At 38.7% G+C, this 25309-nt stretch overlaps 1 protein-coding gene across 4 annotated transcripts in view; it reads left to right on the top strand.

Annotated features, from left to right (window-relative positions):
* RNF182 (ring finger protein 182) overlaps positions 1–24171 on the top strand; it is a 54267-nt gene extending 30096 nt beyond the window's left edge. For 2 of the 4 annotated variants that reach the window (XM_010376404.1, XM_010376401.2), the window contains exons 2-3: positions 18369–18523; positions 21054–24171. In XM_010376404.1, the coding sequence (XP_010374706.1) occupies positions 21265–22008 (744 nt within the window). In that variant the 5' untranslated portion in view covers positions 18369–18523; positions 21054–21264 and the 3' untranslated portion in view covers positions 22009–24171. Of the gene's footprint in view, positions 1–5263; positions 5347–18368; positions 18524–21053 lie in introns of all 4 variants that reach the window. The other 2 variants (XM_010376403.2, XM_030928934.1) reach the window with 2 other exon arrangements.
* The last annotated feature ends 1138 nt before the right edge of the window (positions 24172–25309 follow it).

The raw sequence follows: 25309 nt of genomic DNA, 5'->3' as shown, positions 1-25309 counted from the left end.
TAGTGACCAGCTATCTATTTTTACTTTCTGCTGCATACTCTCTCTGCTTTGGCCTAATGTATCCTGACTGTTCTTTGCCTTTTTTTTTTTTTTTTTTTTTTTTTTTTTTTTGAGATGGAGTCTTGCTCTTGTTATCCAGGCTGAAGTGCAATGGTGTGATCTATGCTTACTGCAACCTCTACCTCCCGGGTTCAATCGATTCTCCTGCCTCAGCCTCCCTAGTAGCTGGGATTACAGATGCATGCCACCACGCCTGGCTAATTTTTGTATTTTCAGTAGAGACAGGCATTCACCGTGTTGGCCAGGTTGGTCTCAAACTCCTAACCTCAGGTGATCCACCCGTCTTGGCCTCCCAGAGTGCTGGGATTACCTGCGTGAGCCACCGTTCCCAGCCTGTCCTTTGCATTAGACTACTCTATAATGTTCTTTCTCTCCTTAATGTATCTTGGCTCACTACGAAAGTTTCCAGAGTTTCACTTCTTTCCATGGAGGTTTTCCAGACTAATTATGACCATCTTCGAGGATACCAACGGCTGAGCTCTTTTTCTCTCAACCACAAATATAGGAAGAATTTATTTATAATTTAAAAGCTTCCTCAAATTCATCATTTCCTGGGCTGATATGAAAGGAAGCCGTGCTCTACTTTCTTCCTGCTCTATAGTCAGTAACAAGCGCCACCCCCTGCCCCCACCATACACACACACCCAGGGCAGTACTAATCCCTTTGTTCTACATCTTCACTAGTAACTCACCTGTCCACTGTGGACTGAATGGAATGAAATGTCACACAGTTTCCACACCAAGGAATCTGTCAGAGGTGTTCAAACTAGAGAGACTCCATTTTGCATAGGGGCCTTTTGGGAATAGAGTATTTAGAATGTCTGTCACACGACAAAATTACTTAATCTTAATATACAATAAATATAAAACTATCTTTCCTAGCAATCTTCTTTTTATGTAAGTATCATTTTGTCTCATTTTAAAAAACACTACAGGCTTTTACTTTATCCTAATTTTCACAGTTGAATATATGTCAATCAATAATGCCACATTATGTAGCTGTGTTGCAAAGTGACACATTCATTAAGATTGATTCTAAAAGGCCTATTGAGAAAAGCCACTGAGGGCAAATAAATTCAATAAAATTTAATCTATAGAGTTCTTTTTTTCTTGTCAAGCTTGGGTCAAGGCATATATTAAATGTGGTAGAATATAGAAAGTGTTTTTATTTCATTTTAAAACCTTTTGCCTATTATTAATTGAGGCATTTCATTAATTGGATTGGTGACATTTTTGCTGAGTCCAAGTACAGCTGGACCTTGGTAAACAGAAATCTACTTCATCTCATGAGATGTTGTAGTCATTTTTATTAATGCTGAAAAAGAGATGGTGTATTCTTTAGAATTACAGAAAGTGAGCAAAACGTTTTGGTTTGTGACTTTGTTTTTATTTTAGGATAATATTATAAAAATAATACCTTTCTAGCTTTAACTGTATTTATAATTTTTAGAACACTGTGAAAACTGAAGTATTGTAGTGATAACTGTTTTGCTTAGTATGTAAAGAAACATTTGTAGAAAATTTAAAAGCCTTAAGCACAAAGTATACTTCTTCAGGTACATATCTGAACATTTACAGAGAAACAATCCTATGGGAATTTTATTCTCTGAATTGTATTAATAGATACTTTCGGTGAGCCTAAACCTGAAGCTGATTGTGGACAAATATTTATCAAATTGGAGATTTTAAATGATGAAGACAAATAATGGAATTCTTTTATTTTTTCAACATGTATTGAGAGCTTCCTAGATGCTATAAGTCTTTAATGTATTTTTTAATGTTTATAGATTTCTTGGGAAGTCCAGCTGATTTGAAATTTTCATGGACATTTTAGAGTGTTAAATTTATAATCTGTTGGGAGGCTGAGGCAGGCGGATCACGAGGTCAAGAGATCAAGACCATCCTGGCCAACATCGTGAAACCCTGTCTCTACTAAAAATACAAAAATTAGCTGGGTGTGGTGGTGCATGCCTGTCGTCCTTGCTAATCGGGAGGCTGAGGCAGGAGAATTGCCTGAACCTGGGAGGCAGAGGTTGCAGTGAGCCGAGATTGCTCCACTGCACTCCAACCTGGTGACAGAGCAAGACTTCATCTCAAAATAGTAATAGTAGTAATAATAATAATATAAAATCTATAATCTGAAAATCTACATTATAAAATGTGTCACATTCAAGAATATTTATCAAGACAAAGTGCTGACTTCACCACATTCAGAAGGGTGTGGTATACCATTCACGGATAGGAAGAGGTGGGAGGAGTCTTGGAAACATTTCAATATATTTATATGGCAGGTATTTATTGAGTATCTACTCTGTGCTAGCTTATCGATAGGTGCTTGTGCTAGAATGGTAAGCAACGTATTAGTGGTTCTTGTATTCTTATAATTTACATTGTAGTAGTAGAAATTTAGAACAGACAAATTAGTTAAATTGGGCTTCTTGAAGTTTGTTGAAGGAAGTAAACAGAGTGCCATAATAGAAAACAAGGGATAAGTGATTTTGAAAACAAGTAATTGGGGAGGACCTCCTTGAGGACTTTATATTGAGATCTGTTGTGGTTTTGGCTATTTGTTACTTCCAGACCTCATGTTGAAATTTGACCAGATCTCTCCTGAATAGATTAATGCTCTTCTTTGGAGGTGAATGAATTCTTACTCTGTTAGTTCCCTTGATAACTAATTGTTACAAAGAGCCTAGCACCTCCCCTCTCTCTTGCTTCCTGTCTTGCCATGTGATATCTGCACATACCAGCTCCCTTTCATTTCTTCCCATGGATAGAAGCAGCCTGAGAGCCTCATCAGATGCAGGTGTCCAGTCCTGAACTTGCTAGCCAGTCAGAATTTTGAATCAAATAAACCTCTTTTCTTTATGATTTACCCAGCGTCAAGGTATTCCTTTATAGCAACACAAAACAGACTAAGGCAAGATCTCTAAGAAGGAATGAAATTAGTATGATATTTCACATTGAGCAAACAGCCTAAAACATGAAAGACTTTAGACTGTTCATGGAACTTAACAAAGGCTAGTGTGCCAGGAAAACAATATGTTCAAGACAGGGTTGGAGGGAAGGCAGAGGCCAGATCATACAGTACCTTGCTGCATAGAGTTTGGATTTTTAATCTCTATGTAATGAAAAACAATTTAAGTGTAATAAACAGATGGTAGAGATAATCCCATTTACATTTTTAGAAGCTTACTTTGGTTATTGCAATGAAAATAATTTATAACGGGGCAAGATTAGAAGCATGAAGATAAATTAGAAGGTTCTGCAATGAACAGGGTCAAAGCCTGGATTAGGATGTTCATGATGAAGATGGAATGATATTGGAGGAATGGAAACATACTTTGGTTGAATTGACTGACTTGCCAGTGGATTGGACATGAGGAGTGAGGTATAATGTAGAATCAAAGGTGACTCCTAGTTTTTGAAAAACTAAGAGAATGGTGGTGCCATTTATTAAAATGGGGAAAACTGCAGGAAACAATTGGGTGGTAGTGAGAGGTGAGGATTGAAATTTGTCTTAGACCTGTTAAATTTGAAATGTTTATGTTAATACAAGTGGAGGTGCTGTAAGCACTCTGGAACTCAGAGGGAAGGGATAGGCTGCAGACACAAATTGGGGAGCAGTCATCATGTCATGGTATTCAAAGCTACTGGAGGAGATGGAACAATCCAAGGGAAAGAGTGCAAGCAAGGGCTGCGGAGTTCTAACATCTAGAGATTTGATAGAAGAGGAGCTGGCGGAAAAGATTGAGAATAGTGACCAGTGAACTAGGAGGAAAACTGGAAGACTGTGATGTCATGGAACTGTGAGAATAGATAGTTTCAAGAGTAAGGGTATAGTCACTGGGAAGAAGGTGAAGAACAAATGAGACAAGGTAGAGGCAGGAAAGGATCCATTTGCCTTTACAATCAGCCTCTGCTTTCAGGAACCTTGTCTTGATTGTCTTTGAATCCCCAGCATCTTGCACATGGTATGACACTTAAAAGATATTAAGTAAATGCTTGCTGAATTATTAAATGAAAGTGATAATATATCAAAAGAGGGCTACATCATGAGTCCATCAAGAATTAAAACCTATCTTGGCTAGGTGCAGTGGTTCATGCCTGTAGTCCCAGCACATTGGGAGGCCAAGGCAGGAGAATTGCTTGAGGTCAGGAATTTGAGACCAGTCTGGGCAATATACCAAGACCCCATCTCTACAAAAAACAAGCAAACAAATCAAAAACCAAACCCAGCTGTTACTCTTTTAAGTGAGTTCTATAGCAGTTGAAGATGACTTTTCTGTCAATCACAAATGTATTGATGAAGGACAGTTGGTGATTTTTAGCCCTGGCTTTGGGAGTATTACGCACTTTTTTTGATGGAGGAAGAGAGAGAGAGAGAGAGTGTGTGTGCGTGCGCGCAGGCGCCCGCGTGCATGCGCCCGCGTGCATGTTGTATACACTATTAGTTCCATTTAGTGAAATAGGCATCAAAATAATCTACTTAAGTTTGAAATTGTAGAAATGGTACATGTAATCTGTGCTAATTTCTTTAGACATTTTAGTTTTTCTTGATAAGGTTAGAGAGTTTTATTAAACTTTGGCTAAAGGAAATTATGAAGGAAGAAATTAATAGGAAAGAAATTAGTCTAATGGAAGAGGATTCAGTCATTCTTAATAATGTAATGTTCAGGCCGTATTCTTATTAACCATGATCTTATATTATATCTTTGCCTCTTCCAAATAAAGAGTAAGGTACTAAGCAAAAAATCTAAACTTATGAGCTTTATATATTATTTGTTAGTGTTCCATATAGATAATATAAACAAAAGAGAAATAATGACATTTCCCTCTCAGCTCATCAGGTAGTGGAAGTTATTACAACATTGGTAAATTGTGCTTTACTTGCTTTACTTATTATCTGCTCTATCTATAGACAGAAAACCTGTGTACTTTCTGATACTGTGTTCAATGCATATTCTATCCACTACTAATTTAGAATGCTGAAGTACCATATCAATGGATCCATTATTTCTAAATTTCTAGTCGCATCCATATAGTGCTTATGTATGTAAAATATTTACACCTAAATGATTTCATTGAATCCTCACAACCACTTTGTGAGGCAGGTGTTATCTTTTAGTCTAAGATCACAGTGTCAGAGCCAGGTCCCAAATCTCAGTATCCTGACTCTAGATGCTATGTGCTTCCATTGTAGACAGCCCGCAAGCGATGGTCATGCTCCTGGCTGCACTTCCAGAGTCTTGAAGAAGAAAGCAGATGTGGATACCTAAATATAGGGTGCGGTGTACCTGTTTTTTTCTCTCTTATTCCTGAACATTTATTCATTTAAAACTGCTGTCAAACAGCACAGCATAAATCACAACTCCATATATAAAAATAGTGGCCTCTCTTCCAAAATTAATAACTTAGATTGCTAGGTTATTAACTTGGCTGTATCCTAATAAATAGATTATGACTCTCCATCAAATTAAATTGCTTGTTCTTGGAGGAGGGGGGAGGTAAGAGTTTTAATTGTTGAGGGAGGCTTTCTGGAATTGCTCCTTATGCTGCCAAACAACCATTAGGGGTTATGAGTATTGTGGGTTAAATTCTTCTAGAGTCAGCTGATGGTCCTTCAAGAATGAGAGCTTGGCATTTGTTGAGCCTATTCTTTTTAGGTTTTTGAGTTTTGGAGACTTTTATTATAGTGAGAAGGATTGTTTTTAATGAAAGGTATACTAAAACCCTTAATTCTGAGACTGTAATCTCTACAAAGTTCAACTATTATTAATGTTCCCTAAGGCATAACTGTGATAATGGGGACTGAGACCAGCATATTATTGTTAGTAATTATTAACAGTAATGCGAGTCTTTCAAGCTCTAACTAGAATCCAGCTTCTGAATCTCTAGGTGGAAAAACTGGACTTTGTTGGAGGTAGATGCCACATGTGTGGTTTAAGCTTAATTTGAGACTCAAGCTCCATAAATAATGAGGTTAGGAACATCGGGTTTTGTGATTGAGCAATTGGGTGTCAGAGAGATGGCAAGCGTGTATACTTTATCAATAGCTGAGCTTAAAAACCAGTGTTCTACCTTGATAGTCACAAAGAAAAATGATGCTACAAGTGCCAGAATCTCTCATATGTTTTTGAAGATAGAGTTATTAGTCAAAGAATTTAAGACATCATAAAAACTGATGATCAAGAAGTCAAAGTGTTTGAAGAGTGATTCTCCATTTTGCACAAAAATAAATTGAACATAGAAGCAGGTATTTAGCACCATTTATAAAAACAGAAACCATAGTTAATGAAAATGACAATACCTTAACTTGTATCAGTTTTCTTGTTACAGAGCCATTTAAAATATATTTTCTCATCATCTAGAGAGCAATGTTTACAACATTTATTTTCTAGGATGGGAGGAGTATTTTTGGAAATGAGAGTTGAAATTTGAAAGTTGTCTTTTCATAAGGGGAAAAATATATCTCCTGTTGATGCCAAATTAAAATGGTTGATGGATTCTATAAGAATAATTCAGGCTACATGAAACTGTATATGAAATATTTTAAAGAAACTCAACTCACCCTAAGACCTATACAATTAATTCATATGGACAGTGGAGTAATACACAGCATAGAGCCCTGGATAGACAAATAATAGGATCACAGTGACAGCTCTGTTTTGTTTTGTTTTTTTTGTTTTGTTTTGAGCTCTACTTATTTTGACTTTTTTTGTCCTGACTTCTCATGTAATCTTAGGAAAAGTACTTAATTTCAATGGATGTTCATATACCTATTAAGTGGGAATTATAATTTTCACTTACTGTAGTAGAGCTTATGCAGTGTTTCTAAAATTTTTGAGCTTTTTAAAAAGACTTGAATTAATAGAAGTTATTATAATACAAATTATTGAAGTTTATGCATGGAAGAATACATAGAAACTGTATTTTGACTGACAAACAAAACTTGCAAGACGTATGGATTGGACAGCTTCAAAGTTCATAAAAGAGTCTTCTAGGTAGGCATGATACTCATTGATAAATGAGGGAAATAATTTCTTTGAGCAGAGATTGGCTTTGGATTAGTTTGGAAATAAATAGTTCAGCATGCTATTTTGCTTATCTATTGTTACAAAAGCACCTCAAAACTAGTGGCTGGAAACAACAGCCATTTTATTGGTTCATGAGTCTGTGGCTCAACATTTTCTACTGGGCTCAGTGGGGCACATTCTTCAGCTGTTCTTTCATGGTGACACTTATTCAAATGGGTGTTGTCCCTCGTGGTTAGTTGAGGCTGGATGGTCTCTAATGGTCTCACATGACTGGATTTGGTGCTGGCTTTTGTCTGGGCCCTTCTCTCTGTGGTTTCTCATCTTTGGAGAGGCTAGCCTGGGCTTCTTCGATGGTGGTCTCAGAATTCCAGGAGAGCAAAGCAGAAGCTTCAAGACACCCTGAGGTCACAAATTTGCTTCAAACTCTTAATGTTGGTCAAAGCAAGTCACAAGGCCAAGATTTAAGGAGTGGGGAAAAGCAGATTACCTGTTGATCTGATGAAAAGAAGGTCACATTGTAGAAAGTGTTTGTACAGGTCTGTGGAGAATTATTGCAGCCATATTTGCAGACAAGTTGCCACACATGATAGGGGCTAGGGCAAAGAGTATTTAGGGGAGATGGTCTAATAAATTTAAAATATTGAAATAGAAGGGTAATATCATGAAAAAGTGGGGAAGAAGACCCAAAAACAGTTCAAGAACCAAACAGCAAAGACTCAAGACAATTTCAGTTAAAAAAACACAAATGTTTTTAAAATGTAAAAAAAAAAAATTATCTAGCTAGTATATAGAAATATAGCTCTTTGAATTAAAAGGTAGAACTTGAAAGGCATTACTTAAGAAAGATAGCCAAAGGCAAAGGAAAATGATTCTTATACTGTTGAGTGTCCAGTTTATGGATTCTTAGAATGAGACAGTTTGTTATAGAGGAAGTAAAACAAAATAATGTGCAAAAAGGAGAATTCTAAAAAGTGAATTTCAAAAACAATTAACTTAGGGATGAGAATCAGTTTGGTATATATCTTTATGTAATAGTCACTGAACATGATTAGTATTGCCAGTGTTCTCCCCAAATTAAACTTTTATCACAAATTTCCATTTTTCCATCTAGGTAACTATTTGGGAAAAACTCCAGGAATTATAGTTGGCAAGGATTCTTGAAAGATAGCAAGCTAAAGTGGCTTGCTATCTTGCTGTCTCAATTCTACTCTATCTGCCTTTCCTGATCCCAACTACTTCTGGAGCCAGCAGACCCCTGAGTGAAAGTGAAACCCCAAGCTTTATGAAAGCTGAGGGTAGGGGTGTGGGGAGCAGATGGTACTAGGCTTGGCTGGTACCGAGGGCTGGCATCCACTGGATGAGTCCCCCCAGAAGATCAGGATGCATTGGATACTGTGATGAGCTTGACCTACAGAGGATGGGGACTCCTGGGAGGAAAACTGAAACTCACCCTCACCACATGGTGTGTGTGTTCCACAAGAGACCAAGGAGAAAAATCAGTAGTTGGGGGCATCCTTTGGAGCAGGAGGCCTTGGAAGGGTCCTGGCAGCCCACCTGTCACACTGCTAGATCGCAGGAGAAGAGATCATTGTGTTTCCCCTACTCACAGAACTTCAGCTCCATGAGTCCTTCAACAATCAGACCTGAACCCCAGTGATATAACAAAGAAAAATATTGGCACTGCAGCCAAAGGGAAGACAGTGTATGAGAAAAGACAACTCACGCTGAATGAGATGGAGCAGCAGCCAGAGACAGATGACAACCTGACAAAAAATAGAAAGAGCACATAAGGAGATGCAGATGCAGCACAAGAAGACTTTCTAGAGATGAAATGCATGATTTCCCCATCAAACATTTTAGTAAATGAACTGAAGGTGATAATGATCATTCTTGGGGCTTGAATTGGCAGCCTAGTTGGTCAAGTAGAAGAATATGAAAGTACAGAACAAAAATATAAAGGAATGGAAACCACAAAAGAAAATAGATCCAGGAAATATAACATGTGAGTAACAGGAGAGAGCCAGAAAGAGAAAAAGGAACAGATGGAGGAAAGGCAATAATTAAATAAATATAAGAAACAAATTTTTTGAGCTTAAAAATCAGGACTTGAGTCTGTAAATTCAAGTGGCTTATTAAGTTCCAGGTAAAATTTATGAAAAAAAACACTCTGCATTTATTGGAAAAGTTGTTGAACTATATATTAAAAATAAGAGGCAAAATCTTAGAAGCTTCTAGACAGAGCAAATTACTTACCATGAAGAAGTATCAGACTAGCAGCAGATTTCTCATCTGTGACACAGAAAACTAGAGATAGCAATTTCTGCAGGTCATGGAGATGTTACCAAAATACCAAGGGTTTGGTCTAGGCCCTACTTGCTCGCCGCACAGAAAGCCAATCATGAGACAGTGAGTATTGCCAAGGAAGAAGGCTTTAATTGGGTGCTGTGGCTGAAGAGATGGGAGATCCTTCTCAAATCCATCTCTCTGACAGACTAAAACCAGGGGTTTATATAGCAGGGAAGAAATGTAACAATGTGTAAGAAACAGGAACTAGAGAGGGGCAAGGAAGCAATCATGGTCAATGAGGGGCCCCTCATCTGGTGTGGTGATCTGGTGAGTTTCAATTCTTTGATACTTTTTTTGAGAGGCATGAAAGTCCTCTCCTGAGGAAGGAGCTCAGATAAAACATATAAGTTTTAAGCTTTAAGATAAAAAAAGGGCAATCTATGTTTATAAAAAAGATTAGTCTATAGGACTATTGGGTTGGTTTCAGAGAGAAAAAGACAGCAGCCTGAAAATCCCATACATTTCCCTGTCAGGAGGAAATTTATTACTATATAAGCATTCAGAAATATCACGTGTTTTCTGACAAAAATAATAATACAAAACAAAAAGTAACTGAACCACAAGTTAACCAGAAACGCATACCTTGAGATGAAGGAAGATGACAGGAGGGAAATATTTGGAATTGAATCAAATAAATCAAGTGAGAAGGAAGGAATGAGTTAATATATGACAGCCTTTACATTAAATGTGAATGAACTTGGAAAATTCACAAATTTTTGTAATTCATCAAATGTTTTAATGGGAAAATTGTCAGACTGAGTTAAAAACCAAAACCCGGGTCAGGCATGGTGGCTCATAACTGTAATCCCAGCACTTTGGGAGGCCAAGGTGGGTGAATTGCTTGAGTACAGGAGTTTGAGACCAGCCTGGGCGACATGACAAAACCCTGTCTCTACTAAAAAAACAAAAATTAGCTAAGCATGGTGGCGCACACCTGTAATCTCATATGTGTAATCCCAGCACTTTGGGAGGCCCAGGTGGGTGGATCGCTTGAGTACAGGAGTTTGAGACCAGCCTGGGCAACATGGCAAAACCCCATCTCTACTAAAAATACAAAAATTAGCTTAGTGTGGTGGCGCACACCTGTAGTCTCTACTTGGGAGGCTGAGGAGAGAAGATTGCTTGACCCTGATGGGTGGAGGTTACAGTGAACTAAGATCGTGCCACTGCACTCCAGCCTGGGTGACAGATCAGGAACCTGTCCCCAGGTTGTCAAATATAAATGTCTAAATTTAACCTAGGAAGAAATGGAACATTTGAATAGGACAATAACCCTAAAACAGATGGAAAAATTATTAAAGATCTACTATTGCAAATGACAGTGGAATCATATGAAATTACAACTGAGTTTTATGTAACTTTTAAAGAACACATAATTTTATCAGTATTTAAACTGTTCCAGAAGATGAATAGCTCCTGTTTCACTTATCAAATAAGCATACATTTAATGTCACAACCTAACAGCACAAAAAAAATCTAGAGACCAATTTAATTTTGAGTACAGATGCAGAATTTCTAAATAAAATATTGGCGAATAGAACCCATGAATGTATTTGAGAACCCAACTGTGACCAGGTGGGGTTTATTCCAAGAATACAAAAGTCAAAATCTGTCAGTGCAGTTTATTACATGATCTATTTAAAGGTAGAAAATCATATGATCACATCAATAGATGCTGCAAAAGCATTTAACAAAATGTATAGATGCTAGTAATAAAAACTATTGGAACAGACAGAATGGAAAGAAACCCCATAGGCTGGCAAAACTTAAAAGTTCAATAACTATTGATGTTCAGGAGAAAGAATATCCACATTACTGGTTGAGTATGTGTTACAGCCTTTTTGGAAAGCAGTCTGGCAAAATAGATTGCAAGTAGTATCTGTTTGATCCAGAAGTTCTACTCCTTGTTCTCCTAAGGAAATAAAAGCACCCACATGTAGGGATATATATTACAAGGTTGTGTTTGGCATTACTGTTTGTGTTGGGGGAAAAATTTAGACAAATAAATAGCCACCAGGAGAGGAATGGTTGGATATATTCTAGTACATCCAAATGGTGAAATATCATGCAGCCATTATAAAAGTAATTTAGGGCTATCTCAGTTGAATGAGCTATTACTCAGTAGGAAAAGCAAGATGCAGAAAACTTGGTATAATATACTATTAATAAAAAACAAAGATTGTGTTTATTTGTGTCCTTGCAATTATATGTAGATGGAGAAATACAGATGCTTTTCTACTTATGATGGGGTCACATCCCAATAAACTCTTTGGAAGTTGAAAATACTTAAGTTGAAAGAAAATGCATTTAATATACCTAACCTACTAAACATCATATCTTAGCCTAGCCTACCTTGAATGTGTTCAGCACACTTACATTGGTCTGTTGGGCAAAATCATCTATCACAAAGCTTATAATTGATACAGAAGGGGGTCAGGGAAGTGCTGGGTAGAGGAGGGCATGGTCCCTGGTTAGGGCTCCACCCTCAGACCTGTCACAGACCTAGAGAGGACAGGCTCTCCTGCCTTCACACCCAAATGTTCCATTTCCCAAGACCACCCTGGCCCACCACATCCCCATCCTGTACCTATAAAAACCCTGAGACACACAAGCGACTGGACGTTGAGAGGAGCACTGCGGCACAAGAGCACACTGACAGACGCTGGCAGGCTGGCAGTCCATCAACCGGTGGAATGACAAGGAGTTTGGCCGAGGTAGTCGGAGGAGAGTCCAGGTGGCTGAGTTGTCCGACTCCAGGGGAAAACCCCTTCCCACTCCATCTCCCTTCTGGCTCCCCATCCATCTCCTGAGAACTTCCACTCAATAAAACCTTGCACTCATTCTCTAAGCCCACGTGTGATTCGATTCTTCTGGTACACCAAGGCAAGAAACCCCAGGATACTGAAAGCCCTCTTTCCGTGCGATAAAGCAGAGGGTCTAATTGAGCTGACTAACATAAGCCGCCTACAGACGGCTAAACTAAAAGAGCACATGGTAACACACACCCTCCGGGGCTTCAGGAGCTGTAAACATTCAGCCTTACACGCTGCTGTGGGGTCAGAGCCCCATAACCTGCCTGTCTTCATGCTCCGCCTTGAAGTTTGAGCAGTGGGGCACTGAAGAAGCGAGCTACACCCCCATCACATGCCCTGTGAGAGGGATAAGGGAACTTTTCCCGTTTCATAATGAAGTGTTGAGTATCTCGTGTCAGTTACTGAATACTGTAATAAATGTGAAAAACAATGGTTTTGTGGATACTCAAAATATGGTTTCTACTGAATGTGTATGGCTTTTGCATGAGTGTAAAGTAGAAAAATAGTAAGTTGCGAACCATCTGTATGTAGAAGAAGACATACCAGGTAGTTAATATGGGCTCCTGGGGGAAGTGGAACAGGGGAGGGGTGGTATTCAGGCTGATACTGGTGGAGGAGAAAAGAACCAAATAAAAAAGAATGCACACACATAAAGGCCACTAATAAATAAGCAACAATATGTCTGGTGACCTTTGTGTATTTATATATGTAAATGTGTGTTTATGTGTACATGTGCATGCGTGTGTGCACATGTGTGCAAATGAAATCTTAGAGAATGCCTATTGCCTCTGAGTTGTTTTGTTGAATTATTTATTTATATAAATTTCTGTAATACTAAGTAGCAACCTAGATCTAAAACAACAATAAATTCTCAACGTCAAGTACAGCATGGTAACTGTATTAGGGCACTTTGGGTTGTAAGTAACAGAAATCCATCCAGAAAACTAACATAAGCATAAAAAGGAATTTATTGGCTCACAGAAACCTTCATACATTATTGACTTCAGAAACTCAGTTTAGGTCTCATCAGGTTTGTCTCTGTTTTTTTTTTTTTTTTTTTTTTTTTTTTTTTTATCTCTGCCTCTTGTTTTCCTTTACTGTCTTCATAATTTTGGCTTTGTTCTTCTTCTCCCTCTTGCTGCCATGGCAGTTCCTTGATACATCTTTTTCTGGTTCTGGTCCCCTCCCCTGGTCCTTGTCCTGTCCTGTTTTTCCCTAGCTTCAAATAAAAAGAGTTCCAGGCAGTAGCTTTGAGAAGTCTGGTTTGGCTCACATGCCCATTAGACTAATCCTTGTGAATAGGGGAGTAGTGGAGTATGTGATCAGTCAGGCCTGGTCCCAAGTCCACACCTTTGGAGAGAAGGGAGATACTATGATTAGCACAGCCCACCCACCATTTTGTAATTTGAGTGAGTAGGGAACACTTCGCTAAAGAAGTGGGGGCAGTTGGGAAGGGAGCAGTGTGATCTAAAGGAGCAAAAAGATCCTAGGTAGATACAACAGATGTCCACTGGAGGGACTTTGCTTTAAAATATAAGCCAAGTTTGCATCTTCACCATCAAGGGAATTAAGTAGCAGAGTAAGATGGATTCGAGTCTAATAATAAGTGGTAAACATTTAGGGCTGTGAAAACAATCATTTGCCCAATAGTCCAGGAGCTCAAGCTAATTTATGAGAATAATAGTAGGTAATTATTTGTATACTCTTATCCCCAGATGACTTATAAAAGGATGAAAGACTGTGAAATGTTAGTTAGGTATACCAGCTTCATATATTTGAAAATGTATGTATTTTTCTAGGAAAAGAAAACTTTGTATTTATTTTTAAGGCAATTTTAGCATACCAGATTCTTTACTCAGTGTCTGGTGAGACATACTTTAGCCCTTGTTCTCACCAAGGCATGCACAGATATGTCCATCCTGGAGATTCCATACACTTTCCCTCATTTCTTAATATATAGTAATTTACATATTTATGGGGTACATGTGAGTGTTTGTAACATACAAAGAATGTGTAGTGGTCAAGTCAGGGTAATTGGGTTATTCATCACCTTAACTGTTTATTATTTTTATATGTTGGTATTTCAAGCTTTCTGGTTACTTTGAAATATACACATTATTGTTGCTAAGTATAGTCACCCTAGTATGCTATCAAATATTAGAACTTCTTACTTCTATCTAATTGTATGTTGGTACCCATTAACCAGCCTCTCTTCTTTCTCCCTCCCCCACCTCATCCTGAGGTAAAGTTGTTTAGCTCCCATATGAGTGAGAACATGAGGTATTTGTCTTTCTGTGCCTGGCTTATTGCACTTAACATAATCACTTATGGTTCCATTCATCTTGCTGCAAATGACAGGATTTCATTCTTTGTTATTGCCAAATAGTAGTTCACTTTTTTTATCCATTCCTCTGTTGATGGGCATATAGCTTGATTCCATATCTTTGCTATTGTGGATAGTCCTGCAATAAAAATGGTAGTGCATGTATCCCTTTGATATATTGATTTCTTTTTCTTTGGGTAGATACCCAGTAGAGGAATTGCTGGGTTGTAAGGTATTTCTATTTTTAGTTTTTTGAGAAATGTTCATACTGTTTTCCATAGTGGTTGTACTAATTTATATTCTTACCAGCAGTATTGATTTAGAGTAATGTATGAAAATTAAGATGATAGATAAGTGACATTTCAATTTTGTGAAAAAAATTAATGAACTTACATACAGATCATATGGAAAAAGTAAGTTGATCCAAAATATACATCTATACATTTTGAATGTAGAAAAATCTGTATCTATAAAAATAGCCAAAAAAGTCATAGATTCCCTTTCTTTCCTTTTTCCTTTCGTTTTTCCTTTCCTTTCTTTTTTTATGGTGAAAGATAACACTAGTACAGAAAATGGTACTGTGTGATGGAGTAGCACAAAATGAATCCTTGTAAGTACCACCCCAGTCAAGAAGAGCGCATTGTCAGCCACTCTGTAGCCTGCACTAAGTCTGCTTGGACATTGTCCTTTCTTCCCTTCAAGGCATTGGCTATCCTGATAATATGGTTTGGCTCTGTGTCCCCACCCAAATCTCATCTTGAATTGTAATTCCCATGTCAAGGGTCGAGCCAGGTGGAGATAATTGAATTATGGGGGCAGTCTCCCCAATACTGTTCTCATGATAGTAATTTCTCATGACATCTGATGGTTTTATAAAGGGTTTCTCATTTTACTTGGCATTCATTCTCTCTTGCCTGTTGCCTGTTGCTCCTTTTTCGCCTTCTGTCATGATTGTGAGGCCTCCCCAGCCATGTGAAACCGTGAGTCCATTAACCTTCTTTTTCTGTATAAATGACTCAGTCTTGGGTATATCTTTATTAGCATAAGAATGAGCTAATACAGTAAATTAGTACCAGGAGTGGGGTACTGTTATAAGGATACCTGAAAATGTGGAAGCAACTTTGGAACTGGGTAACAGACAGAGATTGAAACAGTTTGGAAGGCTCAGAAGAAGACAGGAAAACGTGGGCAAGTTTGGAACTTCCTAGAGTCTTGGAGGGCTCAGAAGACAGGAAGATGTGGGGAAGTTTGGAACTTCCTAGAGACTTTGAATGCCTTTGACCAAAATGCTGATAGTGATATGGACAATAAGGTCCAGGCTGAGGTTGTCTCAGATGGAGATGAGGAACTTGTTGACAACTGGAATAAAGGCAACTCTTGCTATGTTTCAGCAAAGAGATTGGCGGCATTTTGCCCCTGCCCTAGAGATCTGTGGAACTTTGAACTTGAGAGAGATGATTTAGGGTATCTGGTGGAAGAAATTTCTAAGCAGCAAAGCATTCAAGAGGTGATTTGGGTGCTGTTAAAAGCATTCAGTTTTATGTATTCACAAAGATATGGTTTGGAATTGGAATTTATGTTTAAAAGGGAAGCAAAGTGGCCAGGTGCAGTGGCTCATGCCTGTAATCCCAGCACTTTGGGAGGCCGAGGCGGGCAGATCATGAGGTCAGGAGATTGAGACCATCCTGGCTAACATGGTGAAACCCCATCTCTACTAAAAATACAAAAAAAAAAAAATTAGCTGGGCGTGGTGGCACGCACCTGTAGTCCCAGCTACTCGGGAGGCTGAGGCAGGAGAATGGCATGAACCCGGGAGGCGGAGCTTGCAGTGAGCTGAGATTGCGCCACTGCACTCCAGCCTGGGCAGCAGAGCGAGACTCCGTCTCAAAAAAAAGGGAAGCAGAGTATAAAAGTTCAGAAAATTTGCAGCCTAATGATGCAATAGAAAAGAAAAACCCATTTTCTGAGGAGAAATTCAACCTGGCTGCAGAAATTTGCCTAAGTAATAAGGAGCCAAATGTGAATTGCCAAGACAATGGAAAAAATGTCTCTGGATGTCAGCGGTCTTCATGGCAGCCCCTCCCATCACAGACCCAGAGGTCTAAGAGAAAAAATAGTTTTGTCAGCTGGACCTAGGGCCTTACTGCTTTGTGCAGTCTCGGGACTTGGTGGCCTACATCCTAGCCATGGCTAAAAGGGGTCAGTGTACAGCTCAGCCCATGACTTCGGAGGGTGCAAGCCCCAAACCTTGGCAGCTTCCATGTGGTGTTGAGTCTCTGGGTGCACAGAAGTCAAGAATTTAGATTTGGGAACCTAGATTTCAGAGGATGTATGGAAATGCCTGGACGTCCAGGTAGAAGTTTGCTGCAGGGGTGGGGCCCTCATGGAGAACCTCTGCTAGGGCAGTGTGGAAGGAAATGTGGGGTTGGAGCCCCCACACCTAGTCCCCACTGGGGTACTGCCTAGTGGAGCTGTGAGAAGAGGGCCACCATCCTCCAGACCCCAGAGCAATAGATCCACAGACAGTTTGCACCATGCATTTGGAAAAGCTGCAGACATTCAATGCCGGCCTGTGAAAGGAGCCAGGAAGGAGGCTGTACCCTACAGAGCCACATGGGCAGAGCTGTCCAAGACCATGGGAACCCAACTCTTGCATTAGCATGACCTGGATGTGAGACATGGAGTCAAAGATTTGGCTGCCCTGTTGGATTTTGGACTTGCATGGGGCCTGCAGCCCCTTTGTTTTGGCCAATTTCTCCCATTTGGAATGGGTATATTTATCCAATGTCTGTACCCCCATTATAGTTTGGAAGTAATTAACTTGCTTTTGATTTTACAGGCTCATAGGTGCATGGGGCTTGCCTTGTCTCAGATGAGACTTTGGACTGTAGACTTTTGAGTTAATGCTGAAATGAGTTAAGACACTGGGGGACTGTTGGGAAGGCGTGATTGGTTTTGAAATGTGAGGACATGAGATTTGGGAGAGGCCAGAGGTAGAATAATATGGTTTGGCTCTGTGTCCCCACCCAAATCTGACCTTAAATTGTAATAATCCCCACATGTCAAGGGCAGAGTCAGGTGGAGATAATTGAATCATGGAGGCAGTTTCCTCTATACTGTTCTCATGATAGTGAATTCTCACAAGATCTGATGGTTTTATAAGGGGTTTCCCATTTTGCTTGGCATTCATTCTCTCTTGCCTGACGCCGTGTAAGATATGCCTTTGCTCCTCCTTCACTTTCTGCCATGATTGTGAGGCCTCCCCAGCCTCCTCCACAATGTGGAAATGTGAGTCCATGAAACCTCTTTTTCTATATAAATTACTCAGTCTTGGTTATGTCTTTATTAGCAGCATGAGAATGGACTAATAAACCTGACATGTAGTCTAATCACCTCCAGACTTTTCATAATAACTTTACCACCTAAGCTTGCACCCCTAAATGCTACAACTTGATTTTGTGTGTTTGTGAACTTTATATAAATGGACTCATATAGTATTACTCTTTTTGAATCTGGCTTTCACTGAGCATCATGATTGTTGTCCACAGCCTTTGACAGAAGTGAAGACAGGGTGGAGATGGGATGGAATGACTGTATTTTAGAGGCCCAAAGAACAACTCTGACTAATTATAACCCTGGAAAGGTTTGGATTTTTGGTTATTATTCAAGTTCTTTGAGGGATCTTAAAATCATAATGAGATAGATGAAACTTTTTTTTTTTAAACTCTAGCAGTTGGTAGCCTGGCTTTTCAAGAGGAACAATCATCATGCTGTTTTCTGCCGTTCCAGGAAGAAATACTTCTGTTGGCTGCATTTCCAGGGATGCTGCCAGAGCTCAAGGCTGTCACCTGGTCTTGCCCAGAAGAGCCATTCTAAGAGGCAGGACTTGATGAAGGCTTTCCTGCTGATGGAATAGGTTTGCTAGAGCTGGCCTTGGAATTAGAGTAGGTATATTTTTTATTGGATATTTGAATATTGAGTATTTTCTTTGCATGTTACCAAGAAGTCCCTTATATAAATTTTTATAAATATGAACATTGTAATCACATAACACTCTATCTTAACATATTCAGTAATCTGATAGAGTATTTCTGTGACAAAACAAAGCTTTGTTTCAAATAATAGCTCAATATTGTCAAGGAAATAATTTAGGTTCACACAATTATCAGCTAGAAATTGTGGCTGGCTCAACATAAAGTGTTATTGCTACTCTTCTAATGGTTGGAAGCTTGGTACCGAAAGGAGGAATGTGACCCGCTGACTGTCAAATGCTGATGTTCTAATGTGTTCTCACGCATTCATAAACACCTATGTGTCTACTCTAGCTTTCTGTGCCTCTAGATGTAATTTTGCCTAGTTATCCTCACTGGATGTTTTACTCTTTTTTTCTGATGTGTTTATGCATATGTTTACATACTTTCTTTTCCTTTTTCCACATGACTTCACATACCTCAGTCCTTTCTATGGCAGTGGGGACAGACAATGCTGCTAATCCTACTGGGACCATCAGCTTCCTAACCTCTGGATTCAGGAGAGCGTTATGTCTGGGTGGGCATGTAGCTCCAAAGAACAAATTACATGTTCCATTTGGGTGGGCTGAAGTCTGTGTGTGGCTAACGGGGGTACTGTTGTAAGAGCCCTGTGTTCAGCAGGGAATGAATGGGAGCTTTCTAGGTGGCAGATCACCAGTGAACTGCCCAGGGCTAGGGGCTGTCCCATGAAGTGAGCTAGGACTGTGTATGTTGACCAGGATAGAACTCCTTCTTGTTCTTTGGCTATCATCCTGAAGATGTTCATCCCATAGGAGGAAAAATGCCAGCCTTGTGGAACTGTGAGCAGGACATAGTCATGTTTTGCAGGGACATGGGCATGCATATCCTGAATGGGATCAGCATCAGGAATGAGGAAAATTAGGGCACATGGAAGGAAAGGAGAGAGAAGAGTTGATGTTTGTGTCTGTGTATCTTTTTTGTGTGTTACACTGGATGCATAGAGATTGGTTCATGGTAGCAGTTTTGAAATACAGGCATACATATACTCTATTTTTAAAAATCTTACCTACATTTTTGGTTACCAGAGATTCTATAGATTGACTTCCTTTTGCCACCAAGTATACATCTTGCCACTGCTATCCATTACACATTCTTGTAGAATAGGAAGTCAATTAAAAATTAAAGTCTTAAAATGAAGATAATATGTATTAATAAGTCAACTATTCATGATTTTTAAAATTATCCAGATTCAGCTACCCACTGCCTTTCTCTTAGTGCAGTATGATCCATAGCAAATTTAAATGTCTAGCAGTTACTCTCTGCCCTCAGAGCTGTTATGACAGCTTTCTGCTATTATTGCTTGGAGATGTGCTCAGAAAATCAAATACATTTTGATATTTTTCTAAGCCAAACATAATTTAAGGTGAATCAACTACCAACAATACCACATATATTAAAGCTAATTAAAAATAATTTGGAGATTTTCTATTAACACTGCTTCCTTCCATTAGTACTGAAAATTGAGAACTGACTGTGCATATGAAATTAACCTTCAGCCATTTGTCCAAAGCCAGTAATAACCAGTAATAGTAATAGTAATAGTAGTAGTAAGGACTGTAGATTGTATTACACTTTCCTTTTACTAAAGAGTTTGTGTGAAATAAAGTAGATGAGTAAGTGAATGTTGAGTATTTATTGATAGCCATGCACAAGTGATTTCTTCATGTCTAGAGACATAGCTATGCATGTTTTATCTGCGTTTACTTCTCTTTCTTGGGACTTAGACTTGACTTGTTTATAGTGCTTATATTGGGTGTTACATGCCTCATTCTTCCTTTAGTGAATGTATATGCACAGCTGTGGTTTTCAAGACTGGCATTGAAACAAAAAAAATTGAAATGGAATAGTCAAACAATAAAGGCTTTTATATAACAGATTTCTTTACACTGAGAAGGTAAGAACAGTCTGCTCTACTTAAATATGCTCTTATCTCTATCAAAGCACTCTCTGAAAACACATTTTTAACATTTGTCCTTAATATTCCCTTTTGTGTATTTCTGAGCACTATTGACGGTATTTAGACACCTGGTATTTACACCAGCAATACTCTGAATTAGTCTTCTGTTTCTGGTACATGTCCCATTCTGTTTTCAGAGGCCAGAATTTGTTACAAGTTTCAGAGTGAAAATCTCTTGTATCTAAAGTATGTTCTAGAGCACATAGCTAGCTCTACACTGTCCTTTACACCCATTAGGATTCTTAACTCTTTCTTCACTATCATGCTTGTTGACTGAAACAGCTAAGCATGGAGATAACACTTTCCTGTTCTGATGATAGAAGTATGTGAAAAGATAAAGGGGATTTAACCTTCTAAGTTTATTGCTTCTAATCCTTGAAGCTCAGAAAATTCCATAAAGCACTTTTCAGAAACACCTTTTCAATGAACTGTTCATTATATTAGAATCTCTTTTCTTCTTTACAGACTCTTCATGTGGCCTTTATAAATATGCATTTGAGACAGAGTTATATGCAGAAGTTGAAAATGCCTGGAAGACTTCTGGTTTCTTTCACTACTTGTCCTGCCTTTTTGTGTTGCTGCAAGATTTGGATGATATGATATTCAGAGGGGCAGCTTAATCAAAGCCATTCTTCAACAAGACCCACCTGGCAGAAGATTGCACACATAATTCAAGATGGCTAGTCAACCTCCCGAAGACACTGCGGAGTCTCAGGCCTCTGACGAGCTCGAGTGCAAAATCTGTTACAATCGATACAATCTGAAACAGAGGAAACCCAAAGTGCTGGAGTGTTGTCATAGGGTTTGTGCCAAATGCCTCTACAAAATCATAGACTTTGGGGACTCCCCACAAGGTGTCATTGTCTGTCCTTTCTGCAGGTTTGAGACATGCCTGCCAGATGATGAAGTTAGTAGCCTGCCCGATGACAACAACATCCTTGTTAACTTGACTTGTGGAGGCAAAGGGAAGAAGTGCCTGCCAGAGAACCCCACTGAGCTGCTGCTCACCCCCAAGAGGCTGGCCTCTCTGGTCAGTCCTTCTCACACGTCCTCCAACTGCCTGGTCATAACCATCATGGAGGTGCAGAGAGAGAGCTCACCGTCCCTGAGCTCCACTCCTGTGGTAGAATTTTATAGGCCTGCGAGTTTCGACTCTGTCACCACTGTGTCACACAACTGGACTGTGTGGAACTGCACGTCCTTGCTGTTTCAGACATCTATCCGGGTGTTAGTGTGGTTGCTAGGTTTGCTCTACTTCAGCTCCTTACCCTTAGGAATCTACTTATTGGTGTCTAAGAAAGTCACCCTTGGGGTCGTCTTTGTCAGCTTAGTCCCTTCGAGCCTTGTTATTCTTATGGTGTATGGTTTTTGCCAGTGTGTTTGTCATGAATTTCTAGACTGTATGGCACCTCCTTCTTGACTGATATGCAAAATAAGAAATTGGACACACATTGCCATGTTTGAGTGTGAAGTTAGAGAATTTATAATTTATTTTCTTTTATGTTCTTTATGATTAGTGTCCATGACATTAACAAAGCCCTTGGCCATGTGTTGACTTGATTGGTTTTCCTGTAGGTCGGAAGTAAAAATGTTCATTTCTACTTAGGGGTTAGAACAATTGTATAAGCTCACCCTTCATGGAGCACTGACAGCAGTGAGTCTTCCCAGAGAAAGGGCGGGGTTTCACTCAGCACAGTCAGACAGATGGTAGTGGTGTGGTATGTTATGCTGTAGGGAGATTTAGGAATGAATGGATCCTTCCTTTCGTATTCATGGATACTCTGTGATGGCCGTTGGACACAAGAGGAAAGTTGCTCTGAGACACATCCATTTACAAAGCGTGTACTCCCTCCCCTCCCCATATTCCTGGTATTGAAACACCCTGGAATTGTCTTCAGGTGTTTTCTCTCTGAAGTCACTCTCTATAGTCAGCATTCCTATTGAGATACCTGTTCCTTCTGCACATTCTCCCTTGCCAAGAGGAAACTCAGTTCCATTCCCTTGGGTGGTTTCAACTGAATACCTGTTTTGCCACATTACTACAGAGAATGAAAAGCACTGAGGAATTTGCATCACAGTCAACTTCATGGCAGAATGTGGCCATTTGTCCTTGAGACACTCTTTCCTCCATGTCTATTTTCCTCTCTCCTCAGTCTTCTCTGAGAAGAATGGAGGAGAATGAACTTCTCCATAGAGCGGTTATTATTCATGAAAACCTTCATTTGAGTCTTTCCTTATAACATCTTAGTTTTGGTTTTTTTAAACCACATTGCCCAATCAGCCTCACCCCTTGTCCTGAAAAGGTTCCATTTAAATTAGTTGCTATAAATTCATAAAGACTTTTTTTCCCCATTGTATTTTTGGTTCTATTAGGATTTACTTTACTGAATCTTACAACAATTAGAGGTGAACTGTGGCAATGAAAATCAGAAACAGTTAATGAGATGCTTCAGTTTACAGTTTGAAGTGCTAAGAACCTAAGTATTTTGCTGTACAGTACTGAGTTGTACCAAAATATGATGGTTTAGGTTTATGTGCAAGACTTTATGTTGTAGTCTAGACAAAGGGGTGGGCAAGAGACATGCAAAGCTGATGCCCTACTTGAAAAGACTCTTCAAGGAAGTAAATGGCAGGGACAGAGTGGAGCTTAACATGTTGCTATCCCTGTTGTCTTTGAGTTGGTTTTGGAATGGATTCAAGTTCTTACACAATTTATTTTGAATACAAGCATAACCTAGGTGATTTGAGTTAATGAACTTACTTACATGATGTAGGGAAAGTTGAATGTATATATTTCTGAGAAGAAATTGTTTAGCAGATTACAAGTTGGCAGAATAGAATAGAATGTTCACAGAAACTAGGCAAAAATTTGAAAAAGCATTCTAGTCTCTAAAACCCATTACTAATGATTAACATTAAAATATTTGTAACTTAGAAAGGGGGCATTACTAAGACGACTTTAACTTGTTCGTGATGAAATCTTTGTTGTGTGTGATGCAGGTACAGTGCACCCATTCCAACTGGAATAGCAGTTTGATTTTAATTGTAAAACTAAACTTTGGGAATATGTATGCCCAAAGTTAAGTAGGATGAGAAAAGTATACATGGGATATGATCCAGTGAATTTAAGCCCCAAGATACAGCTAAATACATTTATGATTTCATAAAATCTAGTTTAGATAGCATTGTGATGCAATTTCCAGAAATCCATTTGTGTTTAGAGTAAATATCATGTTTAGAAGATGTTTTGTGGTTTGGATTTATATATAAGGGTTTTTAAAAAAATGTTTGTTTTTTCTGAAATGTAACATTGAGTAAATTGATGAGTTATATAATGAGATTTCTAGGAAGCTCTGGACATGGGTACTATGTGTTTTGCTTATCTGTATAATGTCTACAGTGATAAATTTGTGTCTCCATGTATTGTGGCAGTCTTTTTTCTAGTTAATTTGGCTTTAAAGAGCAATCTTTGTATGACACCAGAAAACTCTTCATGCTGTTGAATGAAAAAAAGATAATGCTTTAATATTTTATTCACTGTGATACTGTTTTGTTTGTCTATTAAATTGTTATTATTTCCAAATTTAGAAGTTTAATTTCTCTGACTTATGGTTAAAATTCAGTTATGACTTTGCACCTCTGTTAGTTTTAGATAATGGCAAACATGAACTTTCAGAAACGTTGGTTCAGCTAATGCCTTTATCATGCCCATGAAGACTTCAGAACTTTCCAACAACGGGGACCTAACCCATCACACTTCTAAAAGGCCTTCATAGTTTGTTTTGTTTTGTTTTTGTTTGTTTTGTTTTTAGCAGGGGAGAAGAATTAGGGGAGATGAAATAAAAATACCATCTTTATAAATAAATTCTTCGGTTTTAGTTTGTTTGATTTCATTTCCAGGTTTTTGTCTAACTGCTCAACAAAATAGAATCCAATTTAGTTGGGAAATCACTTACCTTGTATGGTCTGGGAAAAACCTAAAAATTACATGGTATCTAAATTTGACCATTGTTAGGCAAAATAGAAATAATTTGGGAATATGCAACAGTTCTATGCTTATGATAATTAGTGAATTGGCACCATATGTTAATCAAGAATAATGGCTTCATTCACTTCTGAAATGTTTATGTAAATGAGCAAAGAATCAGCTTAAAGAAAGCAGTTACCTGTATTGGTCATAACTTACAGAGTGAATTCATGCATATCTCCCGAGAGACCTGAGAATGATGTGTGTTTTCCAGATTGTAAACAGATACTAGGCTTCGAAGACACCTTGAAGAAATTTCTTAATATGTCAACCAGGTAGTCCCAAAGCCAAATGAATCCTGGTATTGATAGGCGAACTGATATAGCCATTTTAAGTATGAGCTCTGGAGTAGCTCATATTTATAGTTCATGGGATACAGATGAGATGCAAATGAGTTAACTTGAGAGTATAATGCAAGCAAACTACGATTTTATGTGTTTCTGCATTTTTTGAGACTTGCTCTTTTTGCCTACTCTTCTTGGTAAAAAATACCTCCACTTGCTTTGATTCCTTGGAAATGCCACAGAAACACCACATATTATTCCAGAGCTTTATTCAAAACCTGTGAGAGTCTTGGTGAGGTCCCTGAAAGAGTTTAACCATTTGCTCTCCAAGTTAGAGTTTTGTGTGCTTTCGACATCTTTGCCCTTTTATTAAATTATTCTCTCTACTTCAGTACCCTTCATGAATTTTT

The sequence above is a fragment of the Rhinopithecus roxellana genome, chromosome 4 (assembly GCF_007565055.1).
Source record: "Rhinopithecus roxellana isolate Shanxi Qingling chromosome 4, ASM756505v1, whole genome shotgun sequence".
Lineage (NCBI taxonomy): Eukaryota > Metazoa > Chordata > Mammalia > Primates > Cercopithecidae > Rhinopithecus > Rhinopithecus roxellana.
Note: the sequence above shows the minus strand (reverse complement) of the source record. Positions and strands in the feature narration are given on the sequence as shown.